The sequence below is a fragment of the Hippoglossus stenolepis genome, chromosome 16 (genome assembly GCF_022539355.2).
Source record: "Hippoglossus stenolepis isolate QCI-W04-F060 chromosome 16, HSTE1.2, whole genome shotgun sequence".
In the NCBI taxonomy this organism is placed as follows: Eukaryota; Metazoa; Chordata; class Actinopteri; order Pleuronectiformes; family Pleuronectidae; genus Hippoglossus; species Hippoglossus stenolepis.
The window spans coordinates 579582-603431 of record NC_061498.1 but is presented as its reverse complement, the minus strand read 5'-3'; the positions used below and the strand labels follow the sequence as shown (position 1 = coordinate 603431).

At 45.9% G+C, this 23850-nt stretch overlaps 1 protein-coding gene across 3 annotated transcripts in view; it reads right to left on the bottom strand.

The window, feature by feature from the left end:
- LOC118123269 (caskin-2-like) overlaps nucleotides 1-22336 on the bottom strand; it is a 40228-nt gene extending 17892 nt beyond the window's left edge. For all 3 annotated transcript variants that reach the window (XM_047343895.1, XM_047343894.1, XM_047343896.1), the window contains exons 1-3: nucleotides 22086-22336; nucleotides 16188-16622; nucleotides 2633-2684 (exon numbers count right to left, since the gene is read on the bottom strand). In XM_047343895.1, the coding sequence (XP_047199851.1) occupies nucleotides 2633-2684; nucleotides 16188-16281 (146 nt within the window). In that variant the 5' untranslated portion in view covers nucleotides 16282-16622; nucleotides 22086-22336. The remainder of the gene's footprint in view (nucleotides 1-2632; nucleotides 2685-16187; nucleotides 16623-22085) is intronic.
- Nucleotides 22337-23850: the final 1514 nt, after the last annotated feature.

Genomic DNA, 23850 nt, shown 5'->3' with positions numbered 1-23850 from the left:
GATAAAGACAAATATTCTCAGTGATGAATGAGCGGTCTGCACAAACACCAACACGCCCTTAATAACACTGATTTGTGTGACAGGTCTGTGCTGATTTTCCCTCCACGCCCTCGTCTGTCTGTCCGTCCGTCTGCACGTCCAAACACAGACCGACCTGCCGTCACCGCTCTGATGCGTCTTTGCATGAACCGAACTTTCACTGTGATCTCGACGTGAGTAATAAATAACAGGCTGCATGTCTGTAGCTGCACCTGAAAGGAGGGAGATCATCAGCCAGGCTGTAATTAATCTGCAGCGGAGGATCGGTGATGCAAACTTGGCGAAATGTAAAACTATCTGAGCCGGAGGAAAGTATGTCAGCTGTTGTTGAGACGGAGCCGAGCTGGATGCTTCTCTCTCATTAAACATCCCCTCCGGCTCCGTTCTTTTTCTCTGAATCCATCCTCAGTGTTACAGTTTTATTTATTCACTTGTTCAGAGTGTAACTGTGTCTCCAACAAGCTGCTCGACAAAAGACTCCAGATCCTCCAGAGAATGTAATGATCACATGATTAAATCAAGTGGAAATCACCCAGAAGATCAAACTCACTCTTCTAATCACAAACGTCTTAATCTGCAACTGATGAAGATCTGAACGACGCATCAGATGTTTTCTAACGTGAAAAAACGTGGAATGAGTTAATGTTTGTGAAGCAGCAGCAGCAGGTTGTTCCTGACATGTTGTGTAGTTAGTGTTTGTGAAGCAGCAGCAGCAGGTTGTCGGGTCCGACTCGTTCAAACAGGAACATGTGGGAACATCCAGGCGAGGGGCGGAGCCTGTAGAGCAGCAGGGGCGGAGCCTGTAGAGCAGCAGGAGGCCGGACATGACGTATAAACTCTGCTGTGGAAAGATCAGTGTTGTTGTTTACAGCTCATCCACACCGGCGTCGGCCCTCAGCACCAAAAGATCTGGAACTTCCTCGTGTTTCCAAGTTGACGTCTTCGTCTTCTACGTGTACGGAGGTTGAATTAAGAAAATAAACATGATTTTAAAGTAAAAATATCTTTTCTTTCCAACTGTATGAAGACCTGACATCAACAGAACCAACAAGCGGGGCAGACACTGGAGGATCGTGGGAAGTTGTGTGTTAGCGAGGTTGTGTTTAAATGCAGTGGAGGCGGAGCTTCATCTGAGCAGCATCGCCCAACAGCGCTGATGAATAATGGAAAACATTTTCCTGCTGAGATCCACATCCCAACGGAGGTTATTAGCCCCAGCACACACACACACACACACACACACACACACACAGACACAGACACACACACACACACACACACACACACACACACACACACACACACACACACACACACACACACACACACACACACACACACACACAGAGAGGGTAAACCACTTCAGACATGTTTAACTTGTGCCCACATTGTTCTTGTCTCGACAGCATCACCCCCCCACAGACATGAATCCATGAGTCAATTGATTAATTAGTTAACAAAGACTTAATCTTCAACATCTTTTGGTAATAGATGAAAGATGATTATGTATTTCATGAACGATTCCTCCTCCAGCGTTGTTTCCTGCTTTCTGTGATTTGTATGATCCCAAACTGTTTATATACAGTCACTGATCATCTTTATATCACTGATTATTTAATGTTTGGTGACGTCTTTCTCAGATCAGTGGGTCTAATCGTCTCTGCTGTCTCAAGTCCTCCAGGCCAACAAAGGAGTCCAACGCCTGACGGCATCTCAGGATGGACGTGGTGGTCAAATGTCCTTCCGCTCGTCGTCTCTTTGAGGTTTTGTCACGACAAGATTGTCAAACTTAAATGATATTTAGTTTTTGCTTGTTCTCTGACATTTTTCATTGGGCCTTGTGTATATTTCAGTGATGTGACCAACGGAGAATTAAGGAAACGTAGAGACTAAACAAACAGCTGGAGACGTGTTGTAGCGGGACACCTCCGAGTCAGGAGGGAGACGACTCAGAGGGAGGATCAGTGAGAAGTTAGAATAAAAACTTTTAACAAAGAGAAATATTAATGAGGAGAGACTTCACTTCCTTCATCTTCTGGTTCTTCCAGGCTAACAAGCTCCGAGGGGGGAATTTAACCAGTCAGCTTTTTACAGACTGACGAGGTAACGGGGGACACACTGAGGCTGAGGCTCTGGGTTCAAACACAGAGGGGGACAAACACCAGGGGGCGTCTTCTGATCTGAGCGTCTGAACAGGCTTCATGTTTGTCCCATAGTTTCATTTGATTCAAAGAGTTTAGTCTGACATACGTACGTCCTGTCGCCATCACCTACGTGGGCGGAGTCTACCTGTACTTGACTCTGATTGGTTTGAAGACGGGGTCGGACGTGTTGTCAGATGGGGGGGGGGTAGTAGGTCTGGTTGGGACTGAGGAACCTTTCACACCTGATATTTAGGTTCAGACTGAAAAGTCTGAAGGTCTGAAACAAACAAGGTGTGAACGAGTCCTGAATCTGCTGACTCATCTGAACAGAACCTAACAAGTCATTTATTGCAGAGAGGAAACAGTTTGATCGAAGCAGTGGGAGCAGTGGGAGCAGTGGGAGCAGTGGACTGGACACACAGCAGCACTGTGCTGACTTCCTCACTCACCCGTCGGAGTCCTGGTAGTTCACATTCAGTCTCTTGGTGGAGCCCAGCAGCTCTGAAACACAAAGCAACACAGAACGAATGATGAGTATATGATATTCAACCCAAGTCTGTTTGATCGTTTGTCAGCAGGATTACGCAAAACTACGGAACATGTTTCCACAAACTTTTGTAGGATGATGTAAACAGGAAGTAGATTGTCTCTGCAGTCGGTTGCTTAGTAACAGAAACTCCTCTGAAGGAGGAGCAGTGAAGGTGAAGAGTCAGAGCAGGGACGACGAGGTGGAACTGTTACCGACAGGAAGTGTTAGAAACAGGAAGTGTTACTGACAGGAAGTGTTAGCGACGCTTTGTGTTCACCGCTGGTCGTCGAGTCATGTGACTGATGAGAACCAATCAGGAAGAGAACGTGTCATCGTTTACTAAAGTCTCAGTTTCTGTTCACACAGATCACATCATCTGCAAAAAGCAGTAACTGCTGATTCAGCCTGATCAGAGAGGATGTAGCCTCAGCGTCAGGAAGGTGATATGTGGATGTGTCCTGCTAAGAGTTTATTCAACGGATGGAGACACATGATCATAAATTCTCCTCTGTCTTTCTCCGTGGGACGTCCTGAGGAAGCCTCATTAGCCTCTGACCCGGGGTTGACTTCCTGGGCCGGGTCAGAGGATCCTTCGCCACCGAGATCCTGAGGAGTCCAACTCAGCAGCTCTTTGATCTGCTGCCAGACAAAGACTCCCTGCTTCTGCTTCTTCTTCTTCTTCTTCTTCTTCTTCTTCTTCCCAGTAAAAAGTTTCTGACCTCATCAACAGAGACGTCCAGCAGCTCCTCCTCCTGCAGCCTCAGTTTGACTCTCACTCTCTGGAATGTTGTGGCACTGTGCACTGCAGCGTCTCTGACAGTCCGTGTTCTGTTCGGTACAGTGGCGTCCCGGCCTGTGTCTAATCAGCATGTCATTAAAACGCCACGCTCAGGAATCTGCGTTCGCTCACGAAGGCCGCACTGAAGCTTCTGAATCATTGCACAATCACAGTTCTGCCCCTGTTGGCTGGCAGCACTATATGTAGTTAACCCTGCCTCCTCCATGTTAGCAGATGGGACATGGACCAAACAAACAAAAATCTAACTAGACGTTAAATAAATGGGAGGTCAAAGGTCAGTCAGCAGGGGGCTTTGCAGGGTCGGGTGGGAAAATGACCTAAGACAGTGGATCTGCCCGTGGACTGGAGACCAGCACAGAAACCCACGTCTGTACTGGCTGTATGTCGTCTTTGACAACCCCCACACCTCCAGAACAAACCTCCACCATCACATCAACACCACAAACTACAGAGCGTTTGAAGTGTCTAAGGTCCCGGGGAAATGCAGCAGGCTTCCCCTGTGGGGACGGCAGCGCTGCTTTGATAATGACCTGGATTTTATAATTCATAGGAATAAATCAGCACATGAAGCGAGACATGGAAGAGTGAACAAACAGGGGGGCCACAAAAACTGTCTTCAAATCTGTCTTCTCATAACGTTAATAAGAGTCAGGAAAACAAGTCCAGGTTTCGTGTGTGAAACATCAACAGACCAGGTCCACACCCAGAGACCAGGTCCACACCCAGAGACCAGTCTCACAGACCAGGTCCACATCCAGAGACCAGGTCCATGTCCAGAGACCAGGTCCACACCCAGAGACCAGGTCCACGTCCACAGACCAGTCTCACAGACCAGGTCCACATCCACAGACAAGTCTCACATCCACAGACCAGTTTCACAGAATAGATCTACATCCAGAGACCAGGTCCACGTCCAGAGACCATGTCCACGTCCAGAGACCATGTCCACACCCAGACACCAGGTCCACGTCCAGAAACCAGGTCCACGTCCAGAGACCAGGTCCACACCCAGAGACCAGGTCCACGTCCAGAGACCATGTCCACGTCCAGAGACCATGTCCACACCCAGAGACCAGTCTCACAGACCAGGTCCACATCCAGAGGCCAGGTCCACACCCAGAGACCAGGTCCACGTCCAGAGACCATGTCCACACCCAGAGATCAGTCTCACAGACCAGTCTCACATCCACAGACCAGTTTCACAGAATAGATCTACACCCAGAGACCAGGTCCACGTCCAGAGACCAGGTCCACGGACTAAAAGAGGTTTGCTGTTTCTTTGAGTTAAGTTCAAGGATCACTGGAGGACCTTCGAGGTCACAGTCAAACAGCAGCGGAGACTTCACTCATTGTATTTTGATGGTTTTAGTTAAACATAAAACTGAGTTTGTGTAAAAACCCGATTAATATCAAACCCTCTTTGGTTGACTGACAGGAGGAATTAGCAGTTGATGCTAAATGTTGAAGCTGACTTCATAAGGCCATCTTCATCTTTATCATCATCATCTGCTGCACATTTGTTCAAAGTTATTTTTACTGCTGTTTATGGAGCGCGGCGGAGAGGCCAGGGGCAGAGCTGCACTCGGTCTCAGCTCTTTGCAGCGACTCTGCCTCTATTATAACTTCAGCTGAAAGTCCCGCGGATCTTTCTGCCACAAGAATGCAGCAGGAGGAGGTTTTTTCTTGCAGGAGGAGAAGTCTCGCTGGGATCAGGCCTCAGAGTCTCAGGCTGAAAGAAAATCTGTCGTTAAAAAGAACGACTAAAATTAGACGACCGCTGCCAGTATCAAAACTATGATTACACGTCCGCAGGCTTTGCCTCACACATCTCTTTGTTTCTCAGGACTCAAACGGCTGCAGTCAGGACGATAAACAAACAGCGCGGCGTTCTCTCTTCTCGTGTGGTGGAGCGAAGAGGCCGAGCAGCAGTTGAAGAGCGCTGGCCGAGCTCCAAACACACCGCAACCGACTCCAGTCACAAACCGTTCCCCGAAACACAGCTGAGCTCCGACCACTCAACAGCTACACTGCACATCACAGCTCGGCGTCTAAATATAAACAGACCGAACGCAGCTGTTGACAAAAAGAGAAAATCATGGTTAATAAAACCGGACTGAATCCACACGTGGTTTCTGACTCGTTTACTGTGAAATCCACTCATATACGTCAAAAGGCCAAAAGTGTGTGGACACCAACATCCCCCTGCATCACTAGTGTTTAACCTTGTTCACATTAAAACCAGACTCTACCCTCTTATACGTAGCATCATCAGAGGAGAAGCTAAGTGTAGCTAAGTGTTCTACTAGTAGCACGTATGTGTACAGGATTGGTCATGTGACATGTGTTTTCAGGTCTGTTAAGATGCTTTCAGACATTTACTGAGCTGAGCGCCTCCGGAGTTTCTGTGGACCTTTCTTCACCTCCACCTACCCCCAGTATACGATCGGCAGAGAGTCCAGGGGAGTCGATGTGAGAACACAGCAGAGGATCCTCCGCTGGATTCACTGTGAGCGAGGGGGTTGATGGCGCTTCTAACACGTGACAGACACAAACGTGAAAAAACTAAAAGAAAACATTCAGCGATTCACGAAGGAGACACAGACGAGGTCAAGAGCTTGTGGTGATAAGAGCTGACGCCAGCGTTGATGTGATGTAAATACAATCTCGTGATCTCCACAGCAGAATGAAGTCACTTCCTGCCTCCGCCTGCTGCTCCGCCTATCACCTGACTCCTGCAGAGAAGCTGCTGCTGCTTCATGTGACATGAAAACTCAGGAGAACGTCTCCGTTCTCCTGAGATCCTCCGCAGCACGTCTGAAAACAGCTGAGATGTGGACGCAGCCTCACTGTGTCACAACCATGAATGGAAATTAAGTTAATTCTTGGCAGAATAATAAAGAAATAAAATGATTGTCATTAAAATAACTAAATATAAAAACTAGAAGGTTCAGCTTCTGTGTCCTTCAGTGATTCTGTTTGATGCAGCAGGTCTGTTTGAAGATTCGAGGTCTCGGAGGGAAACGTGGGCACCAATCAGCAGCTCTCCTCTCTGGCACAGGAACACAGGAAACTCTGGAAGTGTTTGTCCAACGCAGCAGCGGGACACGTCTGTCTCTTATCTGCTGACTGAATGAGGACGGGGATGTGAGGATGAGCTCTTCTTGTATCTTATCTGTCCTCTGGAGGGTCGAGGACATGGCGGAGGTTTGTCCTCGAGCTCAGACTCAGCGTCTGGACACAGATGAACGTCACAGAGACAAAAGCTGCTCCAGATACTGTTTGATAAGTCAAAGACTAAATGATAAATCAAAAACAATATAATCAACACAGAAATAAATAATAATCTGACAGAAATCTTGTGTTTTTAAGAAAGTGAATCTTTTCTTTTCCCCACTGAAACCAAACCTTGTTACCAGGACACAGATTGAACAGATTTGTTGTGTTGTTTTGTCGTGTTGGTTCAGACGTGTGTGACTCAAACTGTTGTTGTTGTTGGCTCCTGTCGTCAGTGTGTTGGAGCTTCTGTGTTTTCATGCTGCAGTGCACATCCTCCTCCAGACCAGTGGGACAGAGCAGGGCCGAGACTCCTCTTCACCTCTTAAACTTTAGGTGCCATTAAAAGACGTCAGCTGTAGATGGCGATGCCCAACAGACACGTTGTTTACATTCCTGTGGAGCCTGTGGAGCTCTGGGCTGAGGAGAAGATGGAGGTTCAGGTTGACTTAGGGTGACGGAAGAAGGAAGCCGGTCTTATCAGCTCTGCTGCGTGTGTGATGTCAGCATTATCGCCTTGTTCCCGTCAGCTGATGAACGTGGTTTTAGAAGGACTCTCTCCTTCACCACGCTCAGGCGCCGGTGTGGAGGAGGATGGATTCAGAGGTTTTGTAGCATTGATCAACAGGATTTGTGTCCATGTGAATATAATTGTGCGTTTGCAGGTGACTCTTAAAATAAGATCTGAACATTAATGACCAAGTCCTCGTTAAGATGCAGGAAGTGGATCAGTCCAGCTGTCAGATCTGACTTCCTGTTGAAAGAATGATTTAAAAATAAACTTGATGGTTTATGAAGCACTGATTCATTCTAATCACAGATATAGAAGCTGGGTCCAGAATCTATCAAGCTCTAGATTCAAGTGTTCTTCAAACAGCTGATGTTCATTTAGTGAATTATGATCATTTAGAGTCAAACAGACCATAAAACAGCGGATGTGTTGGGGGTACCACAGTGTGATTGACAGCTAGACCTTAGATTGTATAGAGAAACCCAACAGTTCCCACACTGAGCAGCACTCTGGTTTACTTTTTCATTCTTCACATGAGGAACAGGAGACCAGCGACTCTTTAGTTCTTTAAATCAATGCAGACAACTTTAAAATCCAATTATGACTCATCTCTAACACTGCACTGTAGCTTTTAGTTTTTATTTCTTATTTGTTTCTCATTTTGTATCCGTGACTGTCAGCCCCTGGCTCCAGTGAGGACGAACACTGAAGCTGAGTGTTTGTGAAGCTGAAAACTGGAGCGTGAATATCCATCGGAGAATAAACGAGGGAGAAAGGAAGCTCAGAAAATGAGAGGAGGTTGGTAAGTTCCACCGCATCAGTCGAGATCAGCCTGTCACTCAGTGAGTGTGTTGTTTCCCTCGGGGGGGAAGGGTGTGTTCTGCCTCTCGCTCTGTGGAACAATAACGTTGGGAAAGGAAGTGTAGAAGGGGCCCGGCTCTGAGTCCTGGCTTTGTTCCTGAGAGTTGCTCCACGCCTCGTGAGCCTCCGTCAACACAACATTACCCTCCACCACCACCCCCACCACCCCCACCACGCCCTCCGACTCCAAGTCACGGCCAGGTTACAGCTTAACGCCTCCATCGGACACACACAGGCTGCTTCAGACTGAGCTCCTCAGTTCTCTGGATCTTCTCTGGAGGATCAGACTCAGTTTCTCTTTCTCCTCCTGAGCTCCTGTATAAAGTGTAGATCCAGGAGCAGTGTGAACACAGCAGAGGATCCTCCACTGATTCACTGAGTGGGGGGGGGAGCTTCTAACACGTGATACAAACAAATATCTCCCAGATTTGTTGCTGTTGTGAAGGCGTCTCTACAGAAAACCTCCCGATGTGTTGTGCACGTGTGAAAGACGAACTCTGGATAAACTCTGTATCCAATTCTTTTTAGTCAATTAAAGTTAGTTTCTACAGACTTTATACGAGGAGGTCCGGCGGAGGAAGTCTCCCTCTGCGGGCTCCAGTGCAAGCAGCTACAGAGGAGGAGGGGTTTATGACCTATGCTGCAACCAGCCACCAGGGGGCGATAGAGATTATTTGGGTTCACTTTTGGGAGCAGTCGTCCATCTTTGATTATATTTTACGATGTAGTCTCAGTATTGATGCTCAGTCGTCAGTCTTGTGTTTAAAACTCTGCAGGCTGAGTGTTATAGGATTACGTTTTTTAATCTGTTGGTTATAAAAAGATCTGCTGCGACATGTCTGTCCATTGGAAGGTTTTGATTGATTATCCAGTGTAAACGTGCTGAGCTTCACGTCTCCTTGAAGAGCTGCTGTCAGAATGTGGCCGCCGCAGCTCTGTCCACCAGCTTCCTGTTGCCCAGCCCATATTCATGAGGACGTTGTCTCCAAGCCGTCCTCTTCAGAGGACAGAGAATGAAGCGGCTGTCGGCAGCTTCCAGCTGCACCAACAGACGGGGAAACCTTCTCTGAGTCCTCATTAGTCTCTATTGACTCTGGCCTCCTGGCAAACAGCAACCAAAACACACTTCTAACCGATCGGAGCAGGAAAGAAACGACGCTGCCGACGGCCACAGATGCAGATTCCTCTCGGTGTTGCCAGGTAGTTTCTGTTCAGTGAGTCTGGCCTCGCTGCTCTGGATCATCACCAAAGAAAAACAAGCTATGTTCCTTTATATCACAAATTTGATCTATAACAGTTTGTCCATTAAATGAGTCGCAGATTTACAGAAGAATAAGATGTTTGCTAATTTGAACTGTTCCTTTGCTTCCAGTTTCCTCAGAGTTTTTCTCTGCTTTACATGAACTGAGTATAACCCTGAAAATAAACGTCCTGATCCTGGTCCAGTTGGCAGCGGAGTTTCACAGCAGAAACTTGGTGACTGGACAGATGTTTCTGTGTTGAGGCCTTTTGTGTTTCCCGCTCTCTGTGTCTGTTTCTGATCCACTGTTGATGTTCTCTGTGATTGGTGTAGTTAGTCAGATTATCAGATTATCACACAGATGTGCTGACAGATGTTCTGTGTGTTAAACGAAATCAGTCACTGAATTCTCAACTTGGCCTTTGTGTTAAACAAAGTTAAAGCATCACACACATTTCCTGTAACATGCCAACGCTGGTCCTGATGACTTCTACTACGAAGGTTTCAAGTTCCTCAGAGACAGAATTTCACCTCCTTTTTAATCTTGATTTAATTGTTTCCAAACAACACAGAACCTTTTCATGCTGTGGGAGGTGCAGAGTCTCAGGGCAGAGGGTGTGTTCCTGTTTCTATCTGAACCTCGAACAAGAAACGGCTCAGCTCTCCACACTTATTGTTCAGAGGGATGTGAGCTCAGCTCCACACCCCTTCCTCCTCTGATCATAATGGACTTTTCCTCACGGCACCCAGACCCCCCCACCTCCCTCCTCCCTCCTCCCTCAGCCTTGGACATGTGACCGGGGCCTGTTATGGTCTCAGAGTGGGTGCGGCAGATCAAGCCTCCAATTACAGTAACAGAGATAAGGTGACATCATAACAGCAGCAGACAGATCAAACACTGAGTCTGACATGTTTCCTTTGATCTGTTACTTCTGGTTTCACTTTGTGATTTAGGGACCAAAGAATTCGGTCTGACAGACACACGTCCTGTCGTCATCACCTACGTGGGCGGAGTCTACCTATACTTGACTCTGATTGGTTTGTAGACGGCGTCTGACGTGGGCGTGTTGTCAGGTGGGGGGTGGGGGGGGGTACTAGTCTTTCAGTTTGAATGGAGAAGATGAATGAAGCCTCATCTGGTTGCCATGGTAACATCGTGATGGTATTACTAGCAGCATCAGAACCGTCAGGCACAGTACTCCACAGTACTCCACAGTACTCCACAGTACTCCAGTACTCCACAGTACTACACAGTACTCCACAGTACTACACAGTACTCCACAGTACTACACAGTACTACACAGTACTCCACAGTACTACACAGTACTCCACAGTACTCCACAGTACTCCAGTACTCCACAGTACTCCACAGTACTCCAGTACTCCACAGTACTCCACAGTACTACACAGTACTACACAGTACTACACAGTACTACACAGTACTCCAGTACTCCACAGTACTACACACTAGTTCAAATGCACCAAATGAATGTCCTCCTGGTTCAGTCTGATCCAGACCACTTCTTCTGGTCAGACTAAATCTTGGTCTGGACCGGGGTCCGAGGAACCTTTCACCAGAGTCAGAGGTGGAGGTGGTGGAGGGTTCATCTTTTTGGTTCAGACTAAACGGAGAAGTTAGAAGGTCTGAACAAGGTGTGAAAGACGTCGTGAATCTGCTGACTCGTCTGAACAGAACAAGTATTTTCATGCTCTGGTCAGTATCCTTTGAGACAACAGGGTCCATGTCTGGGCCCTGATGGTGACGAGTATATCGACTAACTGACTGCATTAGAACTTCTTCCTTCACCTTGTCCAGTGTGTCTTCAGGTTTCAACTAATTCTATTTGAATAGATTATAAATTAGATTTTAGATCCACACCACCACAAACAGCCTAAGCACTGACGAGGCTGTGTGAAGTCGTCTTAAATCCTCGGTGGGAACAGAGTCTGCTGCCATTTGTTCAAATACCCAGGAGGCCACGCCTCTCTCTCTCTCTCTCTCTCTCTCTCTCTCTCTGTCGCCGGCCGAAAACCCAGGAAACACTCAACGTCCGCTGTATTTCAGTGGAGTCAAATTCCAGCCTCAGAAAGGGGATAGAAGCTTTTGCTATGGGGTCCACATACCAACACCATGACATCACCACCTCCATTCTTCCCTCTGCGTTCACACTCACTCCTCAGCTCTGACAATGGCTGGCACACACACACACACTAGATGAATAAGTGAAACTTTCAGATGTGAGTCCACAGCTGCGACTCAGACGTCTTCTCAGGCTGCATCCATACGACGACTTTTTATCCCCGTCCATACTAACAAGCCTGAAAACACGTCATGTGACACAGACACATATGAACAAGGCAAAGTTTCACAGAAGAAAAAAACACATTTTTAGCATCGTACCACAGTTCTGACCCAAATTAGTGTTTTCTAAAATCCTCTGAGAAACGTTCTTCAGACACAAATCAAGACGAGCGACTCAGCCACAGACTGAGTGAGACGATTTGTGCAGAAAGGAACACATTTGATTTGTATACATCACCAAAGAGGATTCTGGGTAATGTTTTCAATAGAAGCAGAAGTGTTTTCAGTGTTATTCAGTGTAAACGTCACGTGTTAAAACCTCTCGGTCACTCGGTCACGTGACCTCTGAACTGCACAGATAAAGAGAGAGAGCTGGTTTCAACAGAAAACCTGGTGCACAACATCCATTACATAATTCAGCAAATAAAGGCCAGACTGCAGCAGCCATTAGTCTGCTGCACTCACTGTATCCTACTATACAACACACAGGACATCGCCTCAGACTACATTCATTATTCCTTCTTTTCAAAGACTATAAAAAGAGAGGGTCTGCTTCCACGTTCGGCTGCTGTGAGCTTCCTCACAGGCAAAAACAAATCCAATTACACAGAGAAGGTGTTTATGGAGTGTCTCAGTTCAGCAGCAGTTCAGCAGACGTCCCAGAGGCTGAGGGGACGGAAACCTGGGTTCATTCGTTCAACTCAGACTCGGCTGCGACTTATGAAGAGAATCAGCGTCAGAGTCAGAACTGGACAAATACTTTCAGAGAAGGAGACATTTGGGAGGGTGACGGAGACGGACAACACGTCTCCACTTCCCCCCCTCTGCACAGAAATGAAGCTAAAATATGTCAGATACGAACGCTGGTATCAAGGTCCCGCCCATGCACCTGCTCGACCAATAAGGAGTCAGTGTCAGCTGTCAATCGTGACGTCTCAGCCTGTCTCTATAAAACACTGGAACAAACATCAGTGTGATGAGAACTACCTGAAAAGACAGAAACCATCTTTGAGCTCTGACTGTGTCGTGGATATTACCCATGATCCTCTGCTTCCTGACCCTGAAGAGCTGCAGCTGTAACAAATCCACCAAACTCTGTTCAGGATTCTTCATGTTTCACAGTTTCCTGCTGAATATTGGAGATAAACTCTGGTTTTGAATAACTTCAGAGTGTTTTTAACTGATCTCAGTTCAGCTTCACTCTTCAGCTGCAGCTGGTTGTGACAGTTGAAGCTGACTCTCAGTCAGTTCTTCTCACAGGAGATGGAACCCACTCAGCAGAGTCACAGAGAACAGACGCTCAGGGAGAGAAGGAGGAAACTTTCTCATGTTCACACTCACACATCAGACTCAACTGGTTTAAAGTTAATAAAGTTATATAGTGTTGATATAAGGGCACTGACCTTGACTGAGGTTTTTAATGTTTCATAAAATAGTGTTGTATCTTAGTGGAACTCTTACGAGAGTTTCAGACCGAGAGATGAAGATGAATATTTCTGTTTTTTGTTCCTTACATTACGTCGGAGTCAGGATTCAAACCTGTGACAGCCAGAGGTCCTGAGTGGCCCCTCGGTCCCAACACACACCACAGCTTTGTTTCCCTTGTCAGAGGTATGACTGGCCTACTTTAAAGCCTGAAGGCTGCCTGTGTGTTTAGTGGCCCAATTAAACATTTAACACACCAACAGTAGAGTTGACAGGCAAACACCACCAGCTCAAACACTGAGGCACAATTTCATGCACTGTCTGAAAGACTTTAACACTTTCCCTCAAATCTGCCTCAGAGTTTTCCCTCCTCATTATCTCCTCGGTTTGTAGTTTGGTGTTTTGTGATGAGAGGACGGAAACAGAGCAAAACTTCAGCAGAGTAAGAAGTGACTGAACAAACACTCCTCTGTATTTGCGTGACCTTTCCACGGAGCAGAGCGGAAACATCCTGTTTCTGGGTTTTCCTCAGAGCACTGGGGTGTGAATCTCAGAATTTGCTCCAGTTACATATGAGGCCTGTCAAGTGACTCTGTTGTTCCCCATCTGTCAGCAGGAAACACGAGACGTTCCACAGCGAACGAGAGATTTACACTAAAATTATTTTATGGAACTAGATGCATTTTTGCAAAATATGGGTCTGAGTAAATGAGTCTGAGACTTTTTCGTCTCCAGAGAAAGTTAAAGTATATCAGAGAAAACGATAACAACAACAGCATCATCTCAGCTGTTATGAACAGATTAATGTTGGTGTGACCGGCCGCTCCAAAGACCCAAAGACCATCATGTGTTCCACAAAGTCAACAGACGCATGTTCTGGATCTTCTCCTGCAGCCTCCTGGTAACATGTCTGTAACATGTCAGAGTGAGTCCATGTGAGGAGACAGCAGGACAATGTGTGGAAGCTTCCCAGAGAGCGAGTGGACGTGTTGATGAGGTTTCTAACACGTGACGGACGTGAAACTGGAAGAACACAAACATCTCAGGATGAAGAAGAGGAGAAGACGAAGACGTCAACTTGGAAACACGAGGAGGTTCCAGAGCTTTTGGTGCTGAGGGCCGACGCCGGTGTGGAGGAGCTGTAAATCTGGAACTTTTTGAGGAGAAACTAACGACGTCTGTACGATGTTACTTCACCATCACAACCTCCTCCACCACCGCAATGTTCGTAGTTTGTTGAGAAACTCTCGACTCTGCGCTGCATCCCTCATTTCTACAGAATCCCTTTCTGTAGAAATGAGTCTTCAGAGGTGAAGGAGCTGCAGAGTAAAGAGAGGGAAGATTCTGCGAGATGATTGGCTGAGCTGAGTTTGAACCCAAACTCATGAATAAGACATGAGACAGAGCGAGTGGAGCGACAGCAGACCTCCAGAGCGGCGCCCCTCCACCCCGCCAACAACAGCCCAACTCCCCGTTTAGCTTCGCTTCTCAACCGGTTTTTTTCATGGAGGGACGACAGGTTTACGAGGCTCCGCTAATGGGACAGTGATGAGCTGCCACACAAACAGGGATGTGGCACAGGGATGTGAAGAAAGACAGATGGGGACGTTTCAGGACTCTGAGGCTTTCATGTGATTCTGTCTGTGGTTCAATGTTTAAAAACCTGTGTCTGCTTTAAGGGAATGAATTTGAGGAAACAGGTTTTTCAATATTTCTAGGTTAATGCAGTGAAGAGGATGAGATTTCAGACTGAAATGAAAAAGAGAACAGAAACGAGTCGGTGTTTCTCTCCCACTTCATTCTGAGACGTCCTGAAAAGATTTAACTGACAAGATGAGATTTGAGGTCGTCTGGAGGGATGAAGCTTTTAAAAAACGCTTTCATAGTCTTAAATTCTGATAATCAACTTTAAGACTTTCTAATTACTTTTAGAAACTCAACAAAGAAAAGGATGTGTTCATTTTGTACCAATCTGTAAATCTGTAAATCTGTCACTGTGAAAAACCCACTACGTTTTAAAGGTAAACTGAGGTTATCAGATTAATGTAATAGTAGAGTCACAGTGTGGTGATTATAAACAGAGCTGTGGGAACCCCCCCCCCCCACACACACACACACAATAACTCCTGTTAATCCTGGGCACCATCTGGGAGATCCTTGTGATCTGGGGGACAGCAGTCGAGCGTGGGACAGATACACCAGATGTGAGGGGACAGATTTTTGGGTCACAGACAAATCGTCAAAGTCTGTAAACATAAAGACGTGTTGAGGTGGAGTCATGTGACATCTGTCATCTGTCAGAGGGACCACCACCCACATATACATATCCTCTTTATATACAGTCACTGGTCGTCTTTATATACAGTCACTGGTCGTCTTTATATACAGTCACTGGTCGTCTTTATATACAGTCACTGATCGTCTTTATATACAGTCACTGATCCTCTTTATATACAGTCACTGATGGTCTTTATATACAGTCACTGATGGTCTTTATATACAGTCACTGATATCTTTATATACAGTCACTGATCGTCTTTATATACAGTCACTGATGGTCTTTATATACAGTCACTGATCCTCTTTATATACAGTCACTGATCCTCTTTATATACAGTCACTGATGGTCTTTATATACAGTCACTGATGGTCTTTATATACAGTCACTGATGGTCTTTATATACAGTCACTGATCATCTTTATATACAGTCACTGATCATCTTTATATACAGTCACTGATCATCTTTATATACAGTCACTGATCTCGATCATCTTATACAGTCATGTCATCTTTATATACAGTCACTGATGGTCTTTATATACAGTCACTGATGGTCTTTATATACAGTCACTGATCGTCTTTATATACAGTCACTGATGGTCTTTATATACAGTCACTGATGGTCTTTATATACAGTCACTGATCATCTTTATATACAGTCACTGATGGTCTTTATATACAGTCACTGATCCTCTTTATATACAGTCACTGATCATCTTTATATACAGTCACTGATCATCTTTATATACAGTAATAATCATATATACCCTTAGCATCACTTACTGTTTCTGTTGCTCTTCAGTTTGGACAGCAGCTTCTGGGTGGACGTCAGGTCTCCGCTCTTCACCGCCTGCAGCAGGTCCTGCTCCTTCCCCATGCTCCTGCCTCCTCCTCTTTGAACCGGCTGTGTTTTAAAAATCCCGCCGCCTTGTCAGAGCGCCATGCTGAGCGCCATGCTGAGCGCCATGCTGAGCGGCGGAGACGTGGACGTGCCTCAGGTGAGACGCTCCGTGCCTCTGACGCTCAGCCAGGAAACACCAAGTGATAACTCCTCTGTGATATTTCCTCAGAGCCAGGAGAGAAAGACAAGTCGTGATTTCCTGATCAGACTTTTCTTCTTTTCACTTTTAGTTTCGGGGGTAGATGTTATATCCGGGGGTGTGCAGAGCTGATGTGATTGGAGGAGTAGAGGGCATCGGGGGGGTGATGTGCTCAGGACTGAGAGGGAGAAGAAACGAGAAAAACAGTTCATCTGTCAGAATGACAACCACAGTAGCAGAGAAACTCTTCATCACATCACACTGAACGACTCCTCATCCTCACACAGGGCATCACAGGTCATCACAGGTAAACCAGTTAAACCACAGGTCATCACAGTTAAACCACAGGTCATCACAGGTAAACCAGTTAAACCACAGGTCATCACAGTTAAACCACAGGTCATCACAGGTAAACCAGTTAAACCACAGGTCATCACAGGTAAACCACAGGTCATCACAGGTAAACCAGTTAAACCACAGGTCATCACAGTTAAACCAGTTAAACCACAGGTCATCACAGTTAAACCAGTTAAACCACAGGTCATCATAGTTTCTTAATTAAATCTCAATTTAAATGTGACGATTCTTTACAGGCTTTGTCCACAGGTCTCTGTTATTAAACACATCACTGTTGCCAAGGTTACACCTAGCGTCCATGCAGCTAGAGTAGTAGTAGTAGTAATAGTAACAGTACTAATTAAACTAGTTAAACTAGTTTGGAGTTTCCCAGCCTCTAAATCAGAGAATTTGAAAAACTCTGCTGGTCTGGTTTTATTTTAGTAGTTCTAAATCACTGCCTCCATCACTGAGCTGCCTCCATCTCTGAGCTGCCTCCATCACTGAGCTGCCTCCATCACTGAGCTGCCTCCATCACTGAGCTGCCTCCATCTCTGCGCTCCATCTCTGAGCTCCATCACTGAGCTGCCTCCATCACTGAGCTGCCTCCATCACTGAGCTGCCTCCATCTCTGAGCGCCATCTCTGAGCTCCATCACTGAGCTGCCTCCATCTCTGAGCTCCATCACTCCAGCTCCATCACTGAGCTTCATCTCTGAGCTCCATCACTGAGCTCCATCACTGAGCTCCATCACTCCAGCTCCATCACTGAGCTCCATCACTCCAGCTCCATCTCTGAGCTCCATCACTCCAGCTCCATCACTGAGCTCCATCACTCCAGCTCCATCTCTGAGCTCCATCACTCCAGCTCCATCACTGAGCTCCATCTCTGAGCTCCATCACTGAGCTCCATCACTCCAGCTCCATCACTGAGCTCCATACTCCAGCCCATCTTGAGCTCCATCACTCCAGCTCCATCACTGAGCTCCATCACTCCAGCTCCATCTCTGAGCTCCATCACTCCAGCTCCATCACTGAGCTCCATCACTCCAGCTCCATCTCTGAGCTCCATCACTGAGCTCCATCACTCCAGCTCCATCACTGAGCTCCATCACTCCAGCTCCATCACTCCAGCTCCATCACTGAGCTCCATCACTCCAGCTCCATCTCTGAGCTCCATCACTGAGCCCATCACCCAGCCATCTCCCAGCTCCATCACTGAGCTCCATCACTCCAGCTCCATCACTCCAGCTCCATCACTGAGCTCCATCACTCCAGCTCCATCTCTGAGCTCCATCACTGAGCCATCACTCCAGCTCCATCACTCAGCTCCATCACTCCAGCTCCATCACTGAGCTCCATCACTGAGCTCCATCACTCCAGCTCCATCACTGAGCTCCATCACTCCAGCTCCATCACTGAGCTCCATCACTCAGCTCCATCACTCCAGCTCCATCTACAGCCCATCACTCCAGCTCCATCACTGAGCTCCATCACTGAGCCCATCACTCCAGCTCCATCACTGAGCTCCATCACTCCAGCTCCATCACTGAGCTCCATCACTCCAGCTCCATCACTCCAGCCCATCCTGAGCTCCATCACTGAGCTCCATCACCCAGCCCATCACTCCAGCCACACTGACCCCCCAGCCCATCACTGACCATCCCCAGCCCATACCAGCTCATCTCGAGCCCATCACTGAGCCCATCACTCCACCCATCACTCCAGCTCCATCACTGAGCTCCATCACTGAGCTGCCTCCATCTCTGAGCTCCATCTCTGAGCTCCATCACTGAGCTGCCTCCATCTCTGAGCTCCATCACTCCAGCTCCATCACTGAGCTTCATCTCTGAGCTCCATCACTGAGCTCCATCACTGAGCTCCATCACTCCAGCTCCATCACTGAGCTCCATCACTCCAGCTCCATCTCTGAGCTCCATCACTCCAGCTCCATCACTGAGCTCCATCACTCCAGCTCCATCTCTGAGCTCCATCACTCCAGCTCCATCACTGAGCTCCATCTCTGAGCTCCATCACTGAGCTCCATCACTCCAGCTCCATCACTGAGCTCCATCACTCCAGCTCCATCTCTGAGCTCCATCACTCCAGCTCCATCACTGAGCTCCATCACTCCAGCTCCATCTCTGAGCTCCATCACTCCAGCTCCATCACTGAGCTCCATCACTCCAGCTCCATCTCTGAGCTCCATCACTGAGCTCCATCACTCCAGCTCCATCACTGAGCTCCATCACTCCAGCTCCATCACTCCAGCTCCATCACTGAGCTCCATCACTCCAGCTCCATCACTCCAGCTCCATCACTGAGCTCCATCACTCCAGCTCCATCACTGAGCTCCATCACTCCAGCTCCATCACTGAGCTCCATCACTCCAGCTCCATCACTCCAGCTCCATCACTGAGCTCCATCACTCCAGCTCCATCACTGAGCTCCATCACTCCAGCTCCATCTCTGAGCTCCATCACTGAGCTCCATCACTCCAGCTCCATCTCTGAGCTCCATCACTGAGCTCCATCTCTGAGCTCCATCACTGAGCTCCATCACTCCAGCTCCATCACTGAGCTCCATCACTCCAGCTCCATCACTGAGCTCCATCACTCCAGCTCCATCTCTGAGCTCCATCACTCCAGCTCCATCTCTGAGCTCCATCACTGAGCTCCATCACTCCAGCTCCATCACTGAGCTCCATCACTCCAGCTCCATCTCTGAGCTCCATCACTCCAGCTCCATCACTCCAGCTCCATCACTGAGCTCCATCACTCCAGCTCCATCACTGAGCTCCATCACTCCAGCTCCATCACTGAGCTCCATCACTGAGCTCCATCACTCCAGCTCCATCACTGAGCTCCATCACTGAGCTCCATCACTGAGCTCCATCACTCCAGCTCCATCACTGAGCTCCATCACTGAGCTCCATCACTCCAGCTCCATCTCTGAGCTCCATCACTCCAGCTCCATCACTGAGCTCCATCACTCCAGCTCCATCACTGAGCTCCATCACTCCAGCTCCATCACTGAGCTCCATCACTGAGCTCCATCACTCCAGCTCCATCTCTGAGCTCCATCACTGAGCTCCATCACTCCAGCTCCATCACTCCAGCTCCATCACTCCAGCTCCATCACTGAGCTCCATCACTGAGCTCCATCTCTGAGCTCCATCACTCAGCTCCATCACTCCAGCTCCATCACTCCAGCTCCATCTCTGAGCTCCATCTCTGAGCTCCATCTCTGAGCTCCATCACTCCAGCTAGTTAAACTCTTCCGGCCCAGTGGCCTCACATCCAGGACGGATCAGTGACATCACAGAAACAGGTCGACTGCAGAGAGAGAGGACCAATCAGAGACAGAGCTGTCCGTCCCAGTTACACCATCATGTCCCTGTTATCCTAGTTAGTGGGTAGGTTAGTGTGTTAGTGTGTTAGTTAGTGTGTTAGTTAGTGTGTAGGTTAGTGTGTTAGTTAGTGTGTAGGTTAGTGTGTTAGTTAGTGTGTAGGTTAGTGTGTTAGTGTGTTAGTTAGTGTGTTAGTTAGTGTGTAGGTTAGTGTGTAGGTTAGTGTGTTAGTGTGTTAGTTAGTGTGTTAGTTAGTGTGTAGGTTAGTGTGTAGGTTAGTGTGTTAGTTAGTGTGTTAGTTAGTGTGTTAGTTAGTGTGTAGGTTAGTGTGTTAGTGTGTTAGTTAGTGTGTTAGTTAGTGTGTAGGTTAGTGTGTAGGTTAGTGTGTTAGTGTGTTAGTGTGTTAGTTAGTGTGTTAGTTAGTGTGTAGGTTAGTGTGTAGGTTAGTGTGTTAGTCAGTGTGTAGGTTAGTGTGTTAGTCAGTGTGTAGGTTAGTGTGTTAGTCAGTGTGTAGGTTAGTGTGTTAGTTAGTGTGTTAGTCAGTGTGTAGGTTAGTGTGTTAGTCTGTGTGTTAGTCAGTGTGTAGGTTAGTGTGTAGGTTAGTGTGTTAGTCAGTGTGTAGGTTAGTGTGTTAGTTAGTGTGTTAGTTAGTGTGTTAGTCAGTGTGTAGGTTAGTGTGTTAGTTAGTGTGTTAGTTAGTGTGTTAGTCAGTGTGTAGGTTAGTGTGTAGGTTAGTGTGTTAGTCAGTGTGTAGGTTAGTGTGTTAGTCAGTGTGTTAGTCAGTGTGTAGGTTAGTGTGTAGGTTAGTGTGTTAGTCAGTGTGTTAGTCAGTGTGTAGGTTAGTGTGTAGGTTAGTGTGTTAGTTAGTGTGTAGGTTAGTGTGTTAGTCAGTGTGTTAGTCAGTGTGTAGGTTAGTGTGTTAGTTAGTGTGTAGGTTAGTGTGTTAGTTAGTGTGTAGGTTAGTGTGTTGGTTAGTGTGTAGGTTAGTGTGTAAGTTAGTGTGTTAGTTAGTGTGTTAGTCAGTGTGTAGGTTAGTGTGTTAGTCAGTGTGTTAGTCAGTGTGTAGGTTAGTGTGTTAGTCAGTGTGTAGGTTAGTGTGTAGGTTAGTGTGTTAGTTAGTGTGTAAGTTAGTGTGTTAGTTAGTGTGTAGGTTAGTGTGTAGGTTAGTGTGTTAGTCAGTGTGTAGGTTAGTGTGTAGGTTAGTGTGTTAGTTAGTGTGTAAGTTAGTGTGTTAGTCAGTGTGTAGGTTAGTGTGTAGGTTAGTGTGTAAGTTAGTGTGTTAGTTAGTGTGTAGGTTAGTGTGTAGGTTAGTGTGTAGGTTAGTGTGTAGGTTAGTGTGTTAGTTAGTGTGTAAGTTAGTGTGTTAGTTAGTGTGTAGGTTAGTGTGTAGGTTAGTGTGTTAGTCAGTGTGTAAGTTAGTGTGTTAGTTAGTGTGTTAGTTAGTGTGTAGGTTAGTGTGTTAGTGTGTTAGTTAGTGTGTTAGTTAGTGTGTAGGTTAGTGTGTTAGTTAGTGTGTAAGTTAGTGTGTTAGTTAGTGTGTTAGTTAGTGTGTAGGTTAGTGTGTTAGTTAGTGTGTAAGTTAGTGTGTAAGTTAGTGTGTTAGTTAGTGTGTAGGTTAGTGTGTTAGTTAGTGTGTAAGTTAGTGTGTTAGTTAGTGTGTTGGTTAGTGTGTTAGTTAGTGTGTAGGTTAGTGTGTTAGTTAGTGTGTAGGTTAGTGTGTTAGTTAGTGTGTAAGTTAGTGTGTTAGTTAGTGTGTAGGTTAGTGTGTCAGTAACCGTCAATTCTCCGACTGAGGTAATCTATAACTAAACCTGGTTAAACGTGGAGACTAACCTGTGGACAGAGGGTAGTTAGTTTAGTTTGGACCCGGAGACTCACCTCCTCTCTGACCTGTGGACACAGGTTAGTTAGTTGAACTAACCTGTGGAGGGTAGTTAGTTAGTTGGTTGAGACCCACCTCCTCTCCGGCCTGTCAGTCTCTCTCCAGCCGCCCTCAGTGACCGGAACCCGGCTTCAGTGTGAGCGGAGCCTCGGGGACCAACTCGGATTCTTTGGTTTTTATTCCACAAACTTTTCCCGGATCTTGATCGTGATCCAGATCCGGAGGAACCCACGTACGGATTTGACGCAGGTTGTAACTTTCGCACTTTACGCTTCTCTCCGAACCTTCGTCCACTTTCTCCCGAGCGGAGTCTCCGAGTGTCCGGATCGTCGAGGCGCCGTGAACACAACACACATCCGGCTGGCACTTTCAACATAAAGCTCTTTAAATCAAATCAGTCAAAATCCTCAACGAGACCTCGTCACGTGTCTAAATGTGTTTTTACTCTTGTTCTTTGATTTGAGTCATTTCAGTAAGTTTCTTATTGTTTACATTCATTTTTTCATTGCTAGCTGCGAAAGGTGCTTTATGAATAAATACCTTTTATTTTCAATATTGGTCTTTTTATACACTGTTTATGTTTTATTTATTTAATCAAAGGAATGATCAGTCAAACTGAATCAATAACTATGAAAATACCAAAATAAACCTTCATCTACTTATTTAATTATTCTTGACTTGCTGAAATAAATAATTAGGATAAGTTGTGGGTTTGTAATACATTTAATGTATTCATGTGTTGTTGCCTTACTCCAAATATGTAATAAACAACTTTTCTACTGTACTGGACTCATTTTATACACAGATGCAGTTTTTAAACTTCATAACTGAAAACTAAAGGTGCATCAATACTTTACTCTTTGTATTTTTTAATAGTTTAGATTCATTTGTATGTGATGCTGTGATTATTTTCACGAGGTTATATTGGATGGTTCCTCGCAGTAAAAATACTTCATCACAATTCTCTCAGTAGAAGACGAACACACAATGTTGGCTGCTTTTATTTTGAAGAGTCAATCGCCCCCTTTTCCGGTGATCGTCTGGCTCTTGTTTTTATTTTATTTTTTATTTGATCATATATCCAGATATTCGCACTTTGATTTAAATACAATTTTAATTCACTGACTCATTAACCTGGAATCAAACACGATGCTTTATGATGATTCTTCTTCTTTCTCCAAGTTTGTTCCACCACTTTTAGATTTTTTCAATAATGAGACTTTAGCTTATTAAGAAATAATAATAATAATATTGTTATAATAAAATGATTGTTATTCTTTTTATTATTATTATTATCCGTTGTAGAAATAGTGGTAGTATTGTCGTAGTAGTAGTAGAGTTTCTGAAGAGGGGGAACCGGATTTATGGGGGAAATTATTTTTACATTGATTTTATGTTTAAAACATTTATTTTATATTTTCTGTTTTAAAGATGAAAAATGTGTTTGTTTATCAGCAGAAATAATTTTAAAACGTCAAAGAAAAAAGAGAAAAACTCAGTTTGTTTTTGTCTGATCAACTTCTGTTCATCTGATCAATGCTGCCACCTGCTGTCTGCTCACTGACATGACAACACACACACACACACGTAGCAGTGTTGTAATAAATATTACGTTTAAAATTAGAAATAAAACACAGGATCCAGTTTAATAAACTGAAAACAACAAATTTAAACTGTGAATAAACTTAAATAATTTTAAAACTTTATCGACTAAAGTCTCAACACAAAACAGAGAAATAAACAAAGATGCTTCACATGACAGCTCTCTACAGGGAAGACATCTGGATCGCCCCCTGGTGGCGATCAAACAATCAGACACTGTAAATAAAGATGACGTCTT